Raw genomic sequence first — 21,702 nt, forward strand, 5'->3', positions numbered from 1 at the left:
GGGAGGGCGGTACCACGGCGGCGGCGACATGGGGGGGCGCGGAGCAGACGCCGGAAGTAGCGGAGGGACGGGTCCCCCCGAGGGGTACTCAGCGCAGGCCGCCTCCGCCAGAGCCGCGGCCAGAGCCAAGGCCCGAGGGGGCGGGCGTGGCGGCCGCCGGAACACGACCCCCTCGGTTCCCTCTCCTCGCGGAGCGGCGCCGCGTCGCTCGTCTCCATCTGCTGCCATGAGCGAGCGCCTCCGCCCCAGGTGAGCCCGCAGGGCACCCTCTTGCCCTCAGCCCCTCGCCCGGTGTTGTGTCCTGGGGTACACGGAGCCGAGGCGGGTGCGACGCGGGGACCGAGCGAGCCTGGGCCCTGCGAGTCTCCGTGTGGGTGTCTTGCCGTCCGGGCGGGGAGAGGGGAGGGATGCTCGGCTGCCTGGGAACCTGATCCCTGGGGGCGCCGGAGCGGTGACTCCTCAGGGCCCGGGTCACCCCTCGACCCCATCTTTCTCCCCCCAGGCCCCCATCTGTCCCTGTTTGGAATGAAGTCCGGTCGGTCCCGGCGGAGAGAAGGGGGCCGCAAAGCTGCCCTGTCCTAAATTTAGGAGGGTGGGGGGATGGGAGGAATGGCCGATGTTCGAGAGGGGCCTCTCGGGCGCCTTTGAGGGGACGGCGGGGCGGGTAGCCGGTCTCCCCAAGGTCGGGAAGAAGGACTGGGCTTAACTCCGCAGGACGGAAGGGTTAGGTCAGATCGAAGCCCTTGTGCCCTGCTGGGCCGTCGTGGACGCAGAATGGGCTAGGGCTGAAGTCATGACCTGTGGCTTCCCTCCTCGGCCGTAGCGTGAAGAGCAGGCAGAATTCTAAACAGTTTGGGTGCCGAGCCGTTTGACTCCGAAGGCGGGAGGCAGGGCTATATTGCGACGCACTTTTCTTCCGAGCCTGGAGCCGGGGCTTAACCTAGAGGGTGCTGAGGATTCTTTTCCTTTTTCTCATTTCTCACCTCTGTGAACAGGTTAGGGAGGGAAAAGTTGGGATTGTACCCCAGAATGGAGAAGATGGACTTTATTCGAAATTAGAAAAATCCCTCATCGTGGAGTTTGAACTGAAAACTATAGATTATCACCAAGTCCCATCTTTCGTTCTTCTGATCAGGAAGCAGATATAGAAAGCTCAGTTGGTTTACCTGGGTCTTTCTAGGCCAATACTTTGGCCGTCTGATGCGAAGAACTGACTCATTTAAAACGACCCTGATGCTGGGAAAGATTGAAGGTGGGAGGAGCAGGGGACAACAGAGGATGAGATGGTTGGATGGCATCACCGACCTGATGGATATGAGTTTGAGTAAGCTCAGGGAATTGGTGATGGTCCGGGAGGCTTGAGAGAGCTGCAGTCCATGGGCTGCAAAGGGTTGGGTACAACTGAGCGACTGAACTGAACTTTTAGGTTCACTGTTCTCTTCTTTTTTTTTTGCAAAATAATCTCAGTGAGGCTTAAGTGAATGAGACTGGGATTGCCTTGGTAAATTATGCTGTAGGTTTTTTTTGTCCCTCTATGTATTTAGTGATTTTTGAATGTAATTGACAGTCTTTCCACGGGGACCTGACCCTAGAGCGTATTAATTCATAGGGTTGAGATTCTGGAAAGCATCTTGGAAGTTCTTTAGGGCAATAGTGAAAATCAAGAGTTCTCCAAACGTCTGCATATTGATTTGGGTCATGTAGTGAGAGGGCCATAAAACCTCTACTTGTATATGAAAGAAGAGTGGGCTCAATTTGAAATTAGGGGACCAGTGTACCAACTTGCTACTGAGATTAGTCACGGGATCCTTACATACAGTAAGCCTGATATAACTGCCAGTTTTTTCCTTCCCACACCCAGTTTGTACTTCCAGCAGTCCCTCGGGATGTCTCACATATCTGAAAAAGTCTAAATATTTCTCAGAAAAACATTCCTTTTATCCAGTGCTGTACACAAATACCCTGGATGCGCTTATACTCCTAGCAGATTCCTTTTATCTCGTTCACACAGTCTCACATGGTAACTTCTTTACTGTGAAAGAAGTCACGTGAGTTGGCAGTGCTTTCTCTGCTCCCATGTGTTGTGTAGTACAGTGGATCAGATCCAGCTGTCTTAGCATCTTCAAGTCGGTTCAGATCTGTGGATCTGTTTCCTCAATTTTAAGAGGAAGCGTTGGTCTGTGATGGTGGATCTTCATACAGGAGGAGTGGATATGGGTATGTGCGCCTGTGCTTGCTCAGTTGTGTCCGACTCTTTTCAACCCCATGGACTGTAGCTCAGCAGGCTCCTCTGTCTATGGAATGTCAGAGTGGGTTGCCATTTCCTTCTCCAGGGGATCTTCTCGACTCAGGGATCGAGCCCAGCCTCTTGCATCTTCTGCGTTGGTAGGCAGGTTTTTTACCAGCTGAGCCACCAGGGAAGCCCTGTGTGGGAGGGAGGTCCCTACTCCAATTAAAACATGCAGTGTCTCTTCCATAAATTGAAGGGGTTTTTTTTTGGTAGGGTGAAATAGTTCTGTCATTTTTAAAATAAAGTTTGAAAACCACTAGTCTCTGTTTTCTAGGATTTCTTCTGTGCTCAGTCTCTAGGAGGGGACAGGAGGGTTGGAGAGAAGTGAAGTGATGAAAAGTGATGTATTTTGCCATCCTGAGAAGTAACAGATGCTAAACAATAATCTGTAACTAAATGGCTAGGGAGAATGTAATTAGTTATAGGGTGACTGCTCAAATTATAACCTGGCCTATGGCATTAATGTTAAAAGTTACAATCTGACTGATTGTGTTGAACATGAAGCTATGGTTTTGTAAAATATTCATGATGTTGAAAGAAATGCTTCAAGGATGAATTCTGCAAAGAGCTTAGAAAAAGGAGAATGAAGAACATATAGGGCTCATTTTTAATCCAGAACCATCCGAAGGAGAGAACTCCCAAAAGGCCGGAGAGATCTTCTGGTACCTGAAGACATCAGCTAATTATGAAGCAGGGATATTTCATGTGACTTTCTCAGTTTAATTGAAATCTTCAAAACCAGCCCATCCTCTTGACGTTCATCGTCTTGTCACTAGAAAGATAGTAACCTTCTCTCCCATTATAAATGAGGAAATTGGAAAGTTGTAGTCAGGCCATGAGTTTGCTGGCTGTGACTCAGCAGCCCCGGCACAATCATCTGTTGGAACGCCGATAAAAGAGGAGTTGAGGGGCCGACGCCGTCATTCGAGGAGTTTCTCTTTGGGTGGAAGCTGGGTGTAGCGATTTCTTGGTTCAACTAGCACATCCATTTAATGATTATTAAAGCCTGATATTTATCTAGTTTTTAGCCTCCAGTACATCAAGGTAAGATCCAATCCCCTGAGAGAAAGGTGAGGAGCAGATCTTATTTTGTAAACAGCTGAGTCTTAGGATGATGCTGTCCATTGGGTCACAAAGAGTCGAACACACTGAACTGAACTGAGGCTTAGACCAGTGCAGTCCCCGCTGGTTGGCTAGAGCTTCCTCAGAAACATACCCCCCATATTTATCATTCCAAGCCTAAACTGGGTCCATATCCATCGATTAATAACGTTAGATGCATTCACAGAGAGAATTGAGCTTAGGGTGATAAATTTTTGCCGACTTCCAGACCTGATCAAAGCCCCTCTACTCACATAGAATGTGTAACTGTATTGAAAATACTGTGCGTTCAAATTCAGTATTTTCCACAAAGCTCTCTTACCCTCTAGATAGAGCAACTTGAACCCTGAAGAACTTTCATTATAACAGCTTATGCTGCTTTGTATAAATCAACCTTTCACCAGCTCTGTCCAGTAGACTTTTCTGTAGCTCTTCTGCCCACGGTAAGTGTACTGGAGTGGGTTGCCATTTCCTCCTCCGATGGTCTTCTCGACCAAGGAATTGAACCCAAGTCTTCTGCGGCTCCTGCATTGCAGGTGGATTCTTTACTGCTGAGCCACCGGGGCAGCAAAGTTCCATGGAGTTTGACTTAAAAGTATACCTCCTTTAATAATTTCTATTCTCTAACTGGAGTTTTAGAAGTCCTACCAGCACTAGTTTTTGCATAGAAAACATACAAACTCTGTCTCCATCATACACCTCAGAGTACTTGACTGAGAAAGAGGTGTGATTTTTCTTTAAGCCTGGACATTTAAAGCAACCGGTGCTGCAGTGTAACAGTAACAAGCTGGTGAAGTAACTTCTCTAACAATACCAGGTGGTGCAGCCAGCCATCAAGTTAATGTGTCCGAGAGCTGCCTTTGCAGTGATTGTCCAGAAAAGTAATTTGATGCCTTAGAGGGCAGAGAGCTTTTGTGTTAATGTGATAATTGGGGGAAAATCAGAGAGGAAAGAGAATGAAAGAATAGAGGCTGCCTCCAACCTCTAATGCTCTTCCTTTGTAGCACCGTTTTATAAGGATTTTAAGTGTAAATAGGCAAAGGCAGCCACTCCCGTCTTAGATGTTGCCACATGGACGGGAGTAAAATTAGGATAACTTGGAATGGTAATTTCAGGAAATGGAGGACGAGATCACCTTAATTAGGTAGAATTGGAGAGCTTAGTCATCAATGTCTTCCTGCGCTTGTTTATTCCCAGTAAGCATTTCAAATCGTCAGGCTTCTTTTTAGAAATTAGTTGTACTAATTTAAGCTCGCCTTTCCTCCTGTTGTTTTACATTTTTGCTCTTCTAACTTTTTTGCCTGTTGGATTATCATATGACGATCTATCTCTCAGGCAAGACGGCAAATTTAATATGTTTAAATTACAATTTGAAGTGTGCAGAAGACCAATTCTTTGTTCTTCTCTTTGTGGCTTAATTCCAGGAAAAGGAGAAGGAATGGCAGTGAAGAAGACCACCATCTCCCCCCACAGACCAAAAGGAGCAGTAGAAATCCTGTCTTTCACGATTCTTGGGACACAGAGGTAGGAAGTGTGGTCGAGAGCACCTGCTGTTTTCACTGCTTGAGCCACTTCTGGGTAATGAAAATTATTCTTTGAGGAGAGAAAAGTGATCTGACTTGATTGCAATGTTTCTAACCTTTTTTTTTCTTTCTTCTGAGTCATGGCTGTTTTGAGGATGCTACCCACCTTCTCCACAGCAAGACAGCCTGTGTTTGCATGTAGTAATACACACACATGCCCAGAATTTGTATGTTATGGGTTTTATGGACCTCTGAAAGCCCATCTTTGAACCCTTGTTGGTATTTCAGAAGCCACAACTTCTTTTATTTTTTAAAGTTTTTTTTAAAAAATATATGGACCATTTTAAAAGTCTTTATTGAATTTGTTGCCATATTGTTTCTGTTTTATGATTTGGTTTTTTTGGCCTCGAGGCATATGGGATCTTAGCTCCCAACCAGGGATGGAATCCGCACTCCCTGCATTAGAAGGCAAAGTCCCAACCACTGGTCGGGGGATGAGCCTCTGAACTGAGGTTTCCTGGGTGCTTCTGTGTCCCTCCTGTGCACTTGAATGCCTGGTCTGCAGTGGGGCAGGGAAGCTGACCAGAAGCTGCTATTATTAATAAATGACGCACCTGAAGCTTTGACCCTCAACAGTTGTCGGCCTAAGAGAGAAACTCCTCACTGCAAAGGTCCCTAAGCCCCAGCCTTGTCACTTAAAGCGGAACTCCGTGCCTCCCAATTCTCGCATAACCAGAATACTTTGTACTTTAGTTCTTGATGGTAGGATTTGATCTATATTCGGTCTTTAGCAGAAATCCAAAGTAACTCCCTCAAGGAGGGAAAAAATCAGTAACTGTCAGGTAGGTAATCTTCATTCAAGAGCAGCTGATACACCCCAGAGCAGCGTCGATCCTTCTACATGGAGACTGAGTTTTCCGTAGCTTTTATCCCCCCTTTTAAATCCTCGTGTCATTCCCCCCCCCCCCCCCCCCTTTAGAGTAGCAGGAAAGTGTTGAGCTTTAGGTTAACGTAATAACTAGGGAATTTCACAGATGGAAAAAAACCAAAGATTAAAGGCTGCCCATGAACATCTAACGATAATTGAGTTTCCATGATTCTTTTGAGTTAAGACTTCATTAAAAGAGTGTGTGATGATTGCTTTCATGGTACCAGTGTAAATATTTCTTTACTTGTGCCTGTATGTCAGACCTGCCGTTTGATGTTTGCATTAGTTCAAAGGTACAGTAGATCTTTTTATTTATTTTTTGTATTGATCTTTTTTCCCCTGTGTCTACAGTTTTAATGCTTGAGAGCAGGAGTGTAAATGGTCATTTTTTTTAAAAAATCAAGCATTTCTGATCTCTTATTTTGAATACTACTCCCTAGTATTAGGTTTGGTTGTATCTTGGTTGCTGTTTGTAGAGAATGACCTTCACTCCCTTTCTGGTGCCATGCATTGGTCTCACAGAAGAAGTTGGTGTATTGTTGTTCAGCCTGTGGGTTCATGTGTGTTGTTCTTACTTGTCCAGAGAAATTCAGCGATTAAACCACTCTGTAGTTATTGGTCGGAAGCGTGGACTGGATTGCCCAGGTAATAATTAACAGTCAGCACAGGTACTTTTTACCTGTCGTGGTAACCTGAACTTTCTGGTAGGCCCTTAGTTTCGTCACATTTACTGGCATCTGGTGCTGTTGAGTAATGTGGCCGAGCAAACCCAGGGAGTGCTGGAGCAGCAAATGGCAGGGGGAGATACCTTTAAAATGGAAAGTTAAGTCCTGAATAATTAAATCTGCCACTGGAGTAGATCATTATGTTTATAGCGTAGGAATAGCCAGTTTAGGGACCTTTGGGTGCTCGTTGACAATTGTGTACAAAGGGGAATATAATGATAAGTCATTACTAGTGGATTCTTAATTTTACTAATTTGCATAATGAAGTCTATTATTAGTGAAAATGGTATCTTTTAAGTCTAAGCTAGGGCCAACAAGGTATATTTCTTTAAAACACTTAAGAGAAACATTTCCTGTGTCTTTCTTGAAATACTTAAGTTTAGAATTTTTTTCTTGTAACATGAACAACTTTCATTTGGTTAATTTCCAAAACTCACCGTTTTCTCCTAAATGTAATAATACTGCCAGGTACTGGGAAATAAGGCATGAGGTGTTGGAATTATTTTGAACTGTGCCACAAGTTAAGTCATGCTTATCTGTAAAATGGAGATGATATGGGCCTCTTTTTTCCTTGATTCTAGGAAGCTGAAGAATGTGAACCGACTTGCCAGATTAGTTACGTAAAGAGAAATTCTGAATCTACTTGTACATTTTCTTCCTGTCACTTTGGTGGGTGTTATGATCTCTACTTTTTAGATGGAAAAATTGGGCCACAGAAAATAAAGTCACTTGCCCAGAGATAACATAGCTAGTACGAGGCAGGTCAGTGAGCCCCAGGATGTGAGCTACCCACAGTGTGAGCATCTCCCAGAAGACAGATCAGAAGGTCTGAGGGACTTTGCTAAATATGCTCAGTGCTGCTAGGCCCTGGACTTCTCTTGAATCGTGGGAACGGAGAAGAATATTTTTCCCCCAGTTAATGCTCTGAAACTATATTACCTCAAAAGCAAGTTTAGTAAAGAAATTGGGGTTTGGTATTCTTTTCAACTTTGATCAGTCTTTGCCTGGAAGACTTTGAATGTTTACTCCAGTGGCTTAGATTTAATGACTTGGGAGCTTTAGGGTAGGGTTTTGAAAATTGAGATATAATTTACAGGTATAGGAATAAAAAAGTTTTTTGAAAGCCATTCTAGATGATTCCTGGTAGTTCAGGTCTAAAGCAGGTTCTGTTTTCTGTCTGGTGAGTAAGTGAAGTGATTGGTTACTTTGCGTCTTCCTGTTGAGTCCTTTCCAAAGGTAGCCCTATTCCCTGACCTTACACAGTGACTGGATGGGTAAAAACTAGCTGAATTTAATTGAGTTAGGCTGACCTTTTCTTAGGTTGGCCGTCTTGGTTTGAATTGTAGCTTTGGTTATAGGAATGATGCTCTTTATTTTCAGCTTGAACATCTTTCTTTTAAAAAACGACACTGGACACTTCCACTGAATCTGGCCTCTGGTGTGTGGGTAAATGCCTTACAAGAAGTACTGCTACCTGAGTGAATGAAAGCTGTACTGTTTTTAAATACAAAGACTCCAACTTAAAAAAAAAACTTTATTTCACTGTGCCAGGCAGGACTTAGCTGTGGCATGCAGACTGTTAGTTGCGGTGTGTGGGATCCAGTTCTCTGGCCAGGGATCGAACCAGGGCCCTCTGCATTGGGAGCACAGACTCTTAGCCACTGGACTGGCAGAGAAGTCTCACCACCACCCCTCCCCCCCCCTTTTTTTTTTAATACTTTTAACTTACCAAGCCTGAGCTTTTAAAGATTTTTTGGATCATTATAAAATCACAGCAGGTAGAGAACGAGAAGATGTGGAAATAAAGCAGAGGTGGCTTAACTGGAACAGCCTCTGTCTTGTTCTTGTGTCTACTAGAAGGGAAATCTTTGATGTCATATCCCTGGAACCCCGAGGGTGTTTTATTAGGAGTGCAGAGGCATGGCAAAAACAGTAGAACCAGAGGGATCTGTGCATCGTTAAAACTAGGATGCCATAAGTCCATTTGTCTTAACTTATAAGAATTAGCAGAATGTTAGGTGATTTTTTTTTTTTTAATTTATATGACCCTGGGAATATTTAGCATAGCTTTGTAAGAGGGTATTTTAAGACTGTTTTTGCTCATTCTCATCGTTAACCTGTCTAGGGTAGTAGGGCCAGCCTGAGACAAAACTGTTTTGGCAGACTCGGGGTGTGGCGTCAAGGTTGTGTACTGAAAACCCTGTAGCAGGGGACTTCGTTGGTGGCTCAGGGGTAAAGAATCTACCTGCCACTGGGGGAGACGCAGGTTCGGTCCCTGACCTGGGAGGATCCCACTTGCCATGGAGCGGCTGAGTTCGTGCAGCCCCAACTCTTGAGCCTGTGCTCTGGAGCCCAGGAGCTGCAGCTGCGCAGGCCACGTGCCCTAGAGCCTGCGCTCTGCAAATAGAGGAGCCCCCGGAAGGAGATGCCCTCGAGCTGGAACTGGACAGCAGACCTGCTCGCCGCAACTCGAGAAAAGCCTGTGCAGCAGTGAAGACCCAGCACAGCCAAAAGAAACATAAATAAATTTGAGAAACTATTTAAAAAACAGCCCTGTAGCAAAGTAACTGAAATTATTAGGTTGCTGCAAAAGTAATTGCAGTTTTGCAACATTGAAATTTGCCACTTGATATTGAAATACAGGGCTTCCTAGGTGGTGCAAGTGGTAAAGAACCCACTTGCCAGTGCAAAAGATGTAAGAGACTCCAGGTTCTATCTCCGGGTAAGAAGGTGGGCATGGCAGCCCATTCCAATATTCTTGCCTGGAGAATCCCATCAACAGAGGAGCCTGGCGGCCTACAGTCAGTAGGGGCACAGAGTTGGATACAACTGAAGTGGCGTAGCACACATACACATGGGAATACATTCTAGATAAATGAGGTTATGTTATACGTCATTTTAATGTGCGTTTGTGGGTTTTATCTTTTTTAATATGACTTATTACTTGCTGTTTGTATTTATTTTAGACAATAGAAATGATGTTAGATAAAAAGCAAGTTCTAGTAATTTCCTTATTTGAGTTCAAAATGGTTTGTAAAGCAGTGGAGATAACTCGCAACATTAGCAGTGCATTTGGCCCAGGAACTGTAACAAACGTACAGTGCGGTGGTGGTTCAAGGAGTTTTGGAAAGGAAACGAGAGCCTGAAGATGAGGAGCGCAGTGGCCGGCCGTGGGAAGTCGACAGTGGTCAGCTGAGACCATCATAAAAGCTGATCCTCTTACAGCTACACAGGAAGTTGCCAAAGAACTCACTGTTGACCATTCTACGGTCATTTGGCATCTGCAGCAAATCGGAAAGGTGAAAAAGCTCGGTAAGTGGGTGTCTCATGAGCTGACTGGAAATGAAAAAAATCGTAGTTTTGAAGTATCATCATCTCACATCCTGTGCATCAACAGTGGACCATTTCTCAATTGGATTGTGACGTGTGATGAAAAGTGGATTTTATATGACAACTGGTGACGACCAGCTTAGTGGTTAGACTGAGAAGAAGCTCCAAAACACTTTCCAAAGCCAGTCTTGCATCTGAAAAAGTCATGGTTACTGTTTGTGGTCTGCTACTGATCTGATCCACTACAGCTTTCTGAATCCCAGCGAAAACATTATGTCTGAGAAGTATGCTCAGCAAATCGATGAGATGCACCAAAAACTGCAACGCCTGCACCTGGCGTTGGTCAACAGAGAAGGCCCAGTTCTCCACGACAGCACCTGATCACATGCCAGGCAACCAGTGCTTCACACGTTGCCGCACATGCTGTGTTCACCTGACCTCTTGCCAGCCAACTCCCACTTCTTCAAGTGTCTTGACAACCTTTTGCAGGGAAAACTCTTCCACAACCAGCAGGAGGCAGTAAATGCTTTCCAGGAGCTCATCAAATCCCGAAGCAGGGATATTTATGCAACAGAAATAAACAAACCGATTTCTCACTGGGGAAAATGTGTTGATTGAAATGGTTCCTATTTTGTTTAATAAAGGTATGTTTGAGCCTAGTTATACTGTGGTGTTGGAGAAGACTCTTGAGAGTCCCTTGGACTGCAAGGAGATCCAGCCAGTCCCTCCTAAAGGAGATCAGTCCTGGGTGTTCATTGGAGGGACTGATGCTAAAGCTGAAACTCCAATACTTTGGCCACCTCATGCGAAGAGCTGACTCATTGGAAAAGACCCTGATGCTGGGAGGGATTGGGGGCAGGAGGAAAAGGGGATGACAGAGGATGAGATGGTTGGATGGCATCACTGACTCGATGGACATGAGTTTGAGTGAACTCCGGGAGTTGGTGATGGACAGGGAGGCCTGGCATGCTGTGATTCATGGGGTCACAAAGAGTCAGACACGACTGAGCGACTGAACTGAACTGACTGATACTGATGTAAAATTCACGGTCCGAAACCATAATTACATTTGCATTGACCCAGTAACTTTTTAAAAGACCCATTCAAAATGGAGGAACACTCAAAAGTTTTAGAAGTGTTAGTCACTCAGTTGTGTCCGATTCTTTTTGACCCCCTGGACTGGGGCCCACCAGGCTCCTCTGTCTGACGAATTTCCCAGGCAAGAATGCTGGAGTGCGTTGCTATTTCCTTCTCCGGGGGATCTTTTCAACCCATGGATCAAACCTGGGTCTCCCACATTGCAGGCAGATTCTTTTATCGTCTAAGCCACCAGGGAAGGCTCACTGTTCAAGTTCCTGAAATATTTGTGATACCTTGCATTAGCTCCCAGCACGGATAGCTACCCAAGCAGGTTCATCTTGAACCTGACTGTTGTCTCATTGAGTAATGAGGATACATACATGTTTTTAGGCAGAAACTTCAAACAGATGGTGTGGTCCAACTCTCTCTTGTAAGGATATGCAGTTACTTATGGACACAGACAAAGTGACCCCTGTATTTTCTTCCCATGCATATTTAGGAAGTAGTTTTAATTGGCCTACTGAACTTACTTGGAGTCTTATGGGCCCACTGGCATTAGCAGACCTGGCGCTCTCTCAAGTCGTTGGGCACTCTGGGGGCACCGTTTGAAGTTAGAAGCCGTGATGGACTTGGCTGGGAGCACCTCGTGCACGTAACTCGCATTCTGCAGTGGCCTTAGGGTGAACTTTCATTCTCACTCCAGGGATGGAGTGTGTAATACAATCAGCAAGATTTTTTTTTTTTTTCTTTTCAGGCTCATGTAAATTAAAAGCACCACTGAACCTGGAGATGGATGTGAGGGGAAGCCGGGGCTTGAAGGAAAATAAAATACGATGTTGCTCTGCTTTTCTAGTTAAGAGAAAGCATACAGCTCTAGGTAGTGACTGTACGCGTGTATTCCGGCGCGCTCTCTATGAAGCAGAGACTCACTAATTAACAGTCCCGCCTGGGGGCCTTTCTAAAGGTTATTAGTAGAAAGAGTCTTCAGAGTTATTTTGTTCCTACCATGGGTTTAAATGGGCTCTCTCTTAAACTGACTTCACACTGTGGGAAAGTAAAATTCAGGGCAGCCTAGCTGAGCACCAGGCTCTCTTTACTAACCCTCTGCTGTATCATTGGAGCCGCGTGAACTAAGACAAGGAGCTTCGGCTTCTCTGTTCCCTGCTCCACGATTTAGACCTATTCTTTCTGCCAGAAACAGTGTGTGTCCCTCTGCGTTCTCTCAGGCTTTTGAGTGCTTTTTTCTGATGCTTTTCCCTTCCTGGCCCTCCAGACAATCCGATCCAGAAAAGCTCCACCAAGTGGGGGAAATGCAATTTTTTTTCTTGTCTCAGGTTTTCAGTTTTATAAGACAAAACGATTGATTTCTGCATATATCTTAAGGCTTTGCTAGAGACTTAAAATTTAGTTTTACACCTTCAGGGTTAAAAGGAGATAATGGTTTTTCCTTTATCCCATAAAGTTAAGATCTATTAGAGTAACTTTTCAGACTTTCTGAAGTGGTCCCATAGAAATGCTTCATTTTGTGACCTGTACATACCGAATATACTCGTGCATTGTTGAGAGGAAGCCTCACGGAACCAGTACCCTGATCATGTGGCACTGTTTTATATTATGCCGGTTGCTGCTGGCCCATCTGTGGATGGTGACATATTCCCTGAAGCCCCCGTCCCCCAAGTGCCAAGACTGGTCTGAGAAGGCAGCAAGTAGGAATGAGTGCACTCTGAGAGATTTGTTTTCACCTTTAATGACAGCATGTATGGAAGGTTTTATGTGTATTTAAATGACATACAAAGTGCATCTACCTGGATTCCTAGGCTCTCAGTAGGTTCTCTTAGTCTAAAAGCACCATCAGTCTGCTGTCGGTCTGCTAATGATTCAGCTGGAATAGTTCAGAGGTTCTTAAGCTGTTAGATTAAATGAGATGAAACGGCCTTCCTAAAATCTCACTGACAGTGTCGTCGTATTACTTAAAGTCTCAGTCTTAGAGTTAGGAAAAAATTGAAGACCTTACTCTCTTTTGAAGTAGCACTCTTTAGTTCTTTTAATGACTGCATTTTGTCCTTAAAAGAAGTATTTTTTTGTAGAAGCTATAGAAAATAAAGATTTTTTAAAAGTAGGTCTAAATGCTATTTTGGCATGTCTGTCCTTCCAGAATATTTTTGGTGTCCTTATGTGTATACATAAGCACTTTGAAAACCAGCAGACTTACTGTACATCATTCTGAAGCCTATAAAGACGGTGTTAAAGATCTTTCTTCTTCAGCATGTGTGTGTCTCCGCCGTCACAGTTAGCCAGCTGCGTAGTTTCGTCGTTGCGGATTACAGTTCTTGTGTTGCATTCTGTGTGTTGCTTTGCAGTTTAATCAGTCGCTTCTAGTTTTAGACAGTTAGGTTGTCTCCATTTTTAACTATCATAAACAAGGCCACTCTAAAAATTTTAAGACATGTCTTTAAAACTGAGCTACAGGTACTTAGACTAGAAGTTGAAGGTCTCTGTCCCCTTCTTTCCGCTTTTTAACAGCATTTGTACAGCCGTCTTTTCTGTTTATCTGAGAGAACTGCATTTTCTCAGAGTAGTGTCACCTTTGCTGTTAGAGTGTGAAATAATCTAAGATGTAAACTTGACTTGCTAGATACGGATTCTAGTCCTTGCTTTAATTTTCAGACAGTGGTTGTAATGAGAAATGGCAAAGAAAAGCAAAGAGGAGGCAAAATGCTCTTGGTGGTGGGTTTCTTCCCTAGTGGAGTGGCCTGCTTGTCACCTGGCATGCTAAGCTGGGTATGCCGGCGGCAGTTCTAGCTGATTCTACTCTAGGTCAGGGGAAACTTTTCATGGAACACTGTTTTTCTGTTTGAATTGGCTTTGACTTCTTAGGTCTTCAGGTAAATGTACAGTAATTGCTGCTGCTGCTGTAAGTAACTGCAAATGATTTGGTGGACCGTGATACTTCTTGATTTAACAATGGACGTTCGTGACCATGGCTTTCTTTGCCATTATGCCGGCGGCAGTTCTAGCTGATTCTACTCTAGGTCAGGGGAAACTTTTCATGGAACACTGTTTTTCTGTTTGAATTGGCTTTGACTTCTTAGGTCTTCAGGTAAATGTACAGTAATTGCTGCTGCTGCTGTAAGTAACTGCAAATGATTTGGTGGACCGTGATACTTCTTGATTTAAGAATGGACGTTCGTGACCATGGCTTTCTTTGCCATTTCAGTTTATATACATATTGTTAGGTGTAATTTTTTATCAGAAAATAAATAGAACTAGCTTTTAAAAAATCATGTTTAAAGTATCTGGAAGCATATATGTGTTTATTTTTATAGTGAAAACACTGCAAACAGTTGTAGGAAATGGTAGAAAAAAACCACCAACTAGAATTCCTCCATCTAACAGAACTATTGTGATGTGTTTCTTTCCGGTCTTTTTCCTCATCTGTGGGTTTCACACGATGGAAGGCAGGCATTTCAAAACCAATGTTTTTGTCTTAAGGGAATATAAATTTAGATGTGTCCCTCCCCAAGAAAATGCTACACAAGAGCGTTAACCTCCGGAGTTCTTGCTCCTCGTGCACTGATCCCTTCTGGCACAGTGTCGTGTGGAGTTGTGAATGGAGGAGGGCGCTGCTGGCCCAGTTGCTGGAGCTGTCGCTTAATTGTGGGTGTGCGGTTGTGTCTGGTCCTGATTCTTTGTGACCCCATGGACTGGAGCCCGCCAGGCCCTTCTGGCCATGGGATTTCCCAGGCAAGAATACTGGAATGGGTTGACATTTCCTCCTCCAGGAGATCTTCCTGACCCAAGGATCAAACCCAGGTCTCCTGCATCAGCATGTGGGTTCTTGATCGTCTGAGTCACCAGGAAAGCCCAGGGTATCTGAAGTTAAACCCCAGTAGAGCTCCTGAGACCCCAGCAGCCTGACTGTGACGCGTGTCTCTTTCCTTGTTCCAGTCTTCAAGCAGTGACAGCGGCGGCAGCAGCAGCAGCAGCAGCAGCATCAACAGCCCCGACAGGGCCAGCGGGCCGGAGAGCAGCTTGCACCACCTCGCCGCCGGGTCCGGCCCCCACACCCCACAGCCCGCGCCCGAGCCGTCTGCACTGTGCCAAGGCCCCTACTTCCACATCAACCAGACCCTGAAGGAGGCCCACTTCCACAGCCTGCAGCACCGGGGACGGCCTCCCTCGTGACGCGCCGGCAGACTCCTGCCTTCTGTGAAGGGACAGTGCTGTGCAGATTTGATATTTCAAGTTAACGATGTTTTAAAAAAAATTGCACAAAAAATGCCTGTTGGCTTTTCAGTCTATATTTGAGATAATAGGTTAACAGGCTGTTGTTTACTTGTGGTTTGCTGCACTATTGCGATTTCCAAGGGGCTTTGAAGCAGTTTTTATAGGATTCTTCTAAGGGTGGGTCTCAAGGGAGCCACAGGAGGACACACCATCCGTGTGTTGAACCCATAGTCTGTCCAGTTTAGACTGCTTTCCAGGTCTGTCAGTTAGAAATTCTACTTTATGTAAAAAGGCCTTTTAAAACTGCAGGATCTTCAATTTTTTAAATAAACTAGTAAAGAGGATCTACTTTCCATGGGAAAAAAAAAGATTTTTTTTCCAGAACATAGAGAGCTGGACCAGTCTTGCACTGAAGCGACTGCCATGCTACCTCTTCGCACGTGGACGTCCTGTTGAAAGTGCGGTCCTCTGGGACAGGACGGTCAGACCCTGGATAGACTGTGAGTGAGTCAGCTCCCTTCCCATAGCTGTCTTTTCTCTGCTATATATTTGTATTTCCAGAGAGAAGGGGCTTTCTGATTCATGGACCCCAGATACCTTGTTAACTGTTGTTCCTCCAGAGCTTGCATCTCAGACTTAGGAAACACTGCTCAGCTTGGACAGTTACAGAACACGTAAGTGACTTCCGGTCTCAGGCACCACCTTGTCCCCCAACAGCTGGTGTGAGCTCCCTGGTTAATTCCGCCTTGCGGTGTGAGAAGGCACCAGTGAAGGCTGATGCAGTCTAAGCTATAGGAACTGAGGTCTGGAGTCACGAGTGCTGTGAACTCTGGGGCACGGACTTCATTGGCTCTACGCTTAAAGTCATCCCCGCCCCAATAGGAACGAGGGGGCCACATCCCACCGTGGCCACCACAGAGACTGGTGTGGCTCAGAAACAAAGGGGCAGAGTCACTTCTAGGAGAAATAACGCAGGAGTATTTATTTAGACAGACGAAGCGTCCTCGTCACTTGGTCATGCTGGAAAGCCACCCAAGTTTGAACAGCGAGGGTGCGGCCGAGTCTTCCTCGTCAGCGACCAGCTGCCTGAACAGGGAACCGGCCTGCCTGGGGTCGTCTGCTCGGGAGAGCGCCGGGGGCGCCACCTGCCGCTGTATGGAGAGGAAAGTGCCTTAATGTCACCTGGACCTCCAGCCGCCCGCCCCCGACTCCGCTCAGGGGTCCACGCGGCGTGCACACGGCGGGTATGAGCAGCACGGCCAGTTCCTGGAGGGCACTGCTTAGTCCAGATGGGAAAGGACACGCGGCAGACTGAGGGGCTGTGGCAGGACAACCAACACCGGGAGCGAGGACTGGAGGAAGGGGAGCGTGTGCCTCCTCCCCGTGGTGTGTTCCCCTTGGGGACAAAGCTGAACAGTCAGCTACTGGAAGGAAAGTGGACAGCTGTGGGGAAAGCTAAGAGCACAGGTCTGGGCTCAGGAGCGGGAGGCTTGTGCACAAACCTTTGTTTCCCCCCTTTACTCCCATCTCCAAGTTTTAAAACCCGGTGTTGATTGAGGATTTTGGACCTGACTGGGTTTGATGGCAGGGAATATGGAAAGGAGACATTGCGAGTATTTTTATCTAACCAGAGAGCAAACGAGGACTACATGCTGGAAGGAGGGGAGCTGTGTGAGCTCTCAGACACACTTCTACACAACACACTTCAGAGACCCCTGGAGGACTCCCGCAGCTATCCTAGCAGATGGCAGCCTGCTGAGACAAAACGTCTATCAATAAGAACAGGTGAAACTTGAGGAGGCAGACTCCCTACCCGCCTAAGAGAAATGAGAGACGAAACCATCGCTGAAACAGAGCCTTTTTTTTTTTTCCCAAATAAGTACAGTCGTAGTGCTGGGTTAGCAGTTAACTCTTCTACCCTCTTAATCTTAATCACAAGCTGTAATCCCGGTCCGTCCTGCACATCTTCTACAGCCGTGGCAGCCTGAGTCACTTCTACTGTGAGGCTACTTGATAGTGTCAGTGGGCATCTTTTAAAACCTCTTAGCTCAAGCTAGTAACATCGTGTACTTCCTTATTGCGCCGCCATTAAAAGCAGCATTAGTGCACCTTGCCACTCGTTCTCGATCGGTTATTTGAGGCGGGGCTGAGCGGGTGGCTTGGTGGGAGGCGGGGCGGGCTCCCTGGGGAGGAACTCTCGGTCCGACACTCACCTGGGCTTTGGTTTCCATGCTTCCGCCAGCTGACTTGGCCTTTCGTGTGCTTGTCATGCTCAGTGGAAGAAGCCCAAACCTGTCGGACAAGACGAAGGCGGCTCAGCGGAGGGGCCGGGGAGCTGGGGGCCAAGCAGGGGCCGCTCAGTGTCCTCACCTGATCTGGCTTGACGCCAGTGGCAGGATGTTGTGGGCTTCCTGGGAGTTGAACGTACTGCTCCTGGGGGTGAACTGGTTCTCCAGACCTGTCACCAGTCCAAAGAGAACCTGCGGGACGAGAGACGGGACAGGGTGACAGGCTGTGTGCTGCGTTGTCCAATTGAGAGAAAATCTGCTCCTGTTAGCAATCGGTCACTGCTTTATTTCTAACCATCCTTGGGTGGGGGTATGTTCTTGAGTGTGTTAATACTGCAAATCATTGCTGGCAGGTCAGAGTCTCAGAGTCGAGTAGCTCTGATTCATTCCTCTTTCTAAAGCCCTGATAAAACTTTAATAGTCCTTACCCACAACTAAAGGGGTCATCCCATTGCCTGGGCTGTGAGGTTTGAGGTTCAATCTAAACCTCTCTCCACCCGTGACTGACTAATTCAGCTGGGTCTTGGCCGTCCCCACCCCTCAGTTACGCGGTGGGCAGGTCTGGGCTGTGACCTGAGCCCCTGGCCCTTCACGCAGAGCAAGTGTGTTCTCCCGCGACTTACAGAGGTCCGCTGCACCAGGCGGTTGAGGTTGCTGTGAAGGTGGGGTGTGAAAACGTCCAGGTCAAATGGGTCGATGAGCGTTTCCAGGTAGTCAGCCACTTTCTCAACTCTAACGAAAGGGTTAAGATGGTCATTCTCCAGCTTTTGTAGGACAGAAACCAAGCTCAGGCTGCTGTAATGCTGGAGAAGTCCTGGAACAGGTGGGTCTGTTCTCCGTAACTGCTGCCTTAGCTCCACTTGTCACTGATCACTGTGCTTAAAGAATCCTTAGGAGTTTGAACCTGGTGGGATGTCTTCTAAGTCAAGTACATAACTTCCCCATATTGTTTTCAGGAAGGGCACCGGAGGCTCAAATTACACTTAACAGTTGGTAGGCGGACTCAGAGGAACGAGACCAAACTACTAGCGACCCTGGAATCGATCCCGTGGGTGGCCATTCTTTATCTTGCTGGTAACGTGAGCCTGAGTTGTGTTGAGAATAAACATAGGGAATGGGCAGGAAGAGGCGGACTCCCGTGGCTTCCCGGAAGGGGGCCGTGCAAGCCAGGAAGAGACGCGCTGGGAGGGTGGGCACGGCTACCTGGGGTCCTGTCTGCAGCGGCCGCTTTTCATCTCTTCACCCCTGGCGGTCAGGACGACACTGAGGTAACGCAGGTCATAGAGCAGCTGCAGTGCCCGATTCTGGGTCATTGGAAAGGCACCTTCTTTCTGCAAATGAATTTCCCATCCCCACCCATTAGGGTGAGAGTAAACAGCTTCGTGTTTTGTCTGTGTTTCAGCTGGTTATTTCAGAAGCTTTTTATACTCAGAAGGCCAGTTTTATCTCATAACAGCAACAAAAGCGACTTACAGCAGACACTTGGTCTTGAACAAAACTAAAAAGCTAATGGCAGGGAGGAGAGCCGGTCCTTAGAAAAAGGTCTCAGGTGCTGCAGACGGTCGCTTTAAAGGAAAAAGCTCCCGGCATGAAGGGGGAGGCCTTTTTGAGGACGCTCAGGAGAGAAGACTCATCTGAACTCTTTCCCAAGTCAGGAGCTGGTCCATCTTAGAAACAGGACTGATGAAATGGGAGTAAGCTGGAGGTAGGGGGCTTCCAGCAAGCGACGGGCGGGGGGGCTGGGCGATGCAGGCCCATGACACAGGTGGGCTCTGCTGCTCCTCTCCCCCCGCCTCTGCGCCTCCGCGCCCCATCTACGTGCCCACAGCACATCCTGAGGGTTAATGATCTGCCCAGAGCCTGCCTGACCACCTGACATGGCTGGGCGTGCACAGCACATCTCTACTTTGAAGTTTTCGCCCCTGCCGCCTTATGGAAGCTGCTGGGCCCTGGGAGTGGGTGTGAGTCAACTCCCGGAGGCGGAAGCCACTGCCCATTAGGCTGTCCAGGGTGAGTGGGCCTTAACACCTGGACTCCTGGATGAAAGCTGCCCAAACCCAAGAGCAACCTGGGGCTTTTACTTCTGTTCTTAACGGGAAGAAATTGGCAGGCCTACCTTCAGCTGCTTGGCTTCTGAGAGCCTCTCGTAGGCGGCAACTACTCGACCCAGGCAGCTTTTCAGCATCTCCTGCAGGGTCACCTTTGGCAAGGCATGGCCTCCAACCCGATTGATTTCCTGGCACAAGCTAAACAGGAAGGACTGGACATACCAGGACGGCTAGAGGGACAAAGGAATGCTGAGTTGCCAACTTGCGCTGATTAAATGAGACGTGCGGAGAGTGGTCTCCAGGAGCCTAACGAGGCTTCTGCTTCGGGACTCTGACCGGGCCAGTCCGCCCCCTCAGAGCAGCCCAGTGGACAGGCCCGAGTGGCGTCTGCCCTCATTCCCCTGGTGCCCTGGGCTTGACCCGCCACGCTGCTTGCCGCTGCAGAGTCCACTGCAGGGCAAGCTGTCCTCTAGCACAGAGTCTGTGCTACAACAGGAGAGGAGCTGAATGGGCTTCTCACACCGTCCACGGGCTTGGCCGTCCGCCCACTTTGCCCCACAGGAGAAAGGCGCGCATACTATCCGCTCTTCCTCAGGAGCCGCATTTGGATGATCCTTCCTAAAGCCGCTCCTTCCCACAAAGCAGGCTTTCCCCCTTTTGGTTCACAGGCCCCTCGTGGTGGCCCCTGCTCACCTGTACAGGGAGTCGGATCTTGGACGTGATGCTGCTGCCAGACTCCGCTTCCTCCTGGATTTCCAGTTCCTCCCAGCTGGTGGCTGTGGCCAGGACGGAGCCAGCATCGTCTACGAGTAATGACTGGGCGAATCCATGGGCCAGAACCTGGTGATGAAACCCAGATATCCACACAGACCACTCAGAGCCTCTGTAGAGTTTGCGTCAAACTACTTGAGTGATCGTGCGGCCAGCTTCCGCCGCACAGGCTGCCTGTGGATGGCGAGTGGCCGAGATCACTTCCTTCTGACCAACTGCTGATACCAGCGGTGGGGTCTGCCTGCCAACTACGCTACACAGGAGACCCCTCTGAAGACCCCAGTGGAGGCGACAGGGGTTATACTTATGTTGAAGATCAGAGAACAGAGACCCTTGTCCAGGAAGAAAGTCTTTCATTCTCATCAGATCAAAGGAAAGAAAAAAAAAAACCCAGTGTTTCAGTCTCTAAAATCTAGGCTAAAATAAATAGGCAGTTTTTACACTTGAGCTCTCTGGCAGAGATAGAGCAACTGTGAAACAAGAATGGTTATTCCCTTACTATCAAAAGGCCTTGCTGAGCTTGGCCAGCCTGGACTATGACAGAGGGACAAGGTGGGGAAGGAAGCCTGGCAGGCACGGAAGGAGTGCGCTGACGTGTCACTCACCCTCACGACCGCCGAGCCCCAGACCCGGTAGCCTGTCACGCTCCGCTGCAGGAGGAGCTCTTTCACGTCCTGCCACCTGGCCTGTGTAGGGAGGACCTCCTGCGCCTTCCCCTTCCCCTGTTTCTTCAGAGCCCGGGAGTCCCGGGCGGGCTTCTCGGGGCTCCCCGATCTTCCCAGGATGCACTGCTTCAGGTGGGGACACAGCTTCCCCAAGGACTGGCATAGTCGGGCCATGAAGAGGGCGGAGTGCAGCTTGGCCCCATCGAGCACGTCCTGCTGCCCTTGAATAGCCTGTTCGATGCTCTGCAGCTCTGCCTGGATGCAGTCCGCGATGTCCTGGATGCAGGCCGTGGAATGCGTCCGCAGCGTCTCCTGCACGGTCTCCGCGTCTGCGAATCTGTCGAAGGCGCAGCTCTCAGCTGCCGCGGGGGAGGTGTCCTGGCGGGGCGACGGGTCAACAGAGGGGAGGTAGGCCAGGAGGTCCTCCAGTTTCACCTTCAGTTTAGAATCCAGGGCGGAGCAGAAGCTCTGCACGCAAGGGCTAACAGCCTGTGCCTTCATGGAGAGCCCGCTGCCCTGAAACGGAGCCCGGCTGGCCACACTGACCCAGGCGGCATCAGGGGGCAGGTCGCCAGGGCTCTCGGACCACAGGAAGACAGCCATGTTGTGCTCGGAGTGGAGGTGCCTGCCTGAAGCCGCGCCACTGCCTTCAAGTTCCCGCAAGGCTGAAATGAGGAGCTCCTTGGAACCACTGGAGATGGAGTCGAAGCCTTCTTTGGTCAGAGT

General features: G+C 47.9%; 2 protein-coding genes across 2 annotated transcripts in view; one reads left to right on the forward strand and one right to left on the reverse strand.

Annotated features, from left to right (window-relative positions):
• FAM104A (family with sequence similarity 104 member A) lies at positions 1 to 17,314 on the forward strand. Its single transcript, XM_052657118.1, has 3 exons — positions 1 to 249; positions 4,816 to 4,915; positions 14,926 to 17,314. The coding sequence occupies exons 1-3, from the start codon at positions 29 to 31 to the stop codon at positions 15,160 to 15,162; spliced, it is 558 nt and encodes a 185-aa protein (XP_052513078.1). The 5' UTR covers positions 1 to 28; the 3' UTR covers positions 15,163 to 17,314.
• COG1 (component of oligomeric golgi complex 1) overlaps positions 16,147 to 21,702 on the reverse strand; it is a 12,726-nt gene continuing 7,170 nt past the window's right edge. Inside the window, exons 7-14 of the mRNA XM_052657117.1 lie at positions 20,917 to 21,702; positions 20,234 to 20,380; positions 19,609 to 19,770; positions 18,696 to 18,823; positions 18,116 to 18,224; positions 17,575 to 17,684; positions 17,418 to 17,496; positions 16,147 to 16,355 (exon numbers count right to left, since the gene is read on the reverse strand). Of these exons, the coding sequence (XP_052513077.1) occupies positions 16,212 to 16,355; positions 17,418 to 17,496; positions 17,575 to 17,684; positions 18,116 to 18,224; positions 18,696 to 18,823; positions 19,609 to 19,770; positions 20,234 to 20,380; positions 20,917 to 21,702 (1,665 nt within the window). The 3' untranslated portion in view covers positions 16,147 to 16,211. The remainder of the gene's footprint in view (positions 16,356 to 17,417; positions 17,497 to 17,574; positions 17,685 to 18,115; positions 18,225 to 18,695; positions 18,824 to 19,608; positions 19,771 to 20,233; positions 20,381 to 20,916) is intronic.

The sequence above is a fragment of the Budorcas taxicolor genome, chromosome 19 (assembly GCF_023091745.1).
Source record: "Budorcas taxicolor isolate Tak-1 chromosome 19, Takin1.1, whole genome shotgun sequence".
Classification (NCBI taxonomy): Eukaryota; Metazoa; Chordata; class Mammalia; order Artiodactyla; family Bovidae; genus Budorcas; species Budorcas taxicolor.

Coding starts and splice junctions, on each gene's coding strand:
- FAM104A (XM_052657118.1), top strand. CDS start 29: ATGGGGGGGCGCGGAGCAGACGCCGGAAGTAGCGGAGGGACGGGTCCC. Junction 250..4,815: donor AGCGAGCGCCTCCGCCCCAG/GTGAGCCCGCAG, acceptor GCTTAATTCCAG/GAAAAGGAGAAGGAATGGCA. Junction 4,916..14,925: donor ACGATTCTTGGGACACAGAG/GTAGGAAGTGTG, acceptor TCCTTGTTCCAG/TCTTCAAGCAGTGACAGCGG.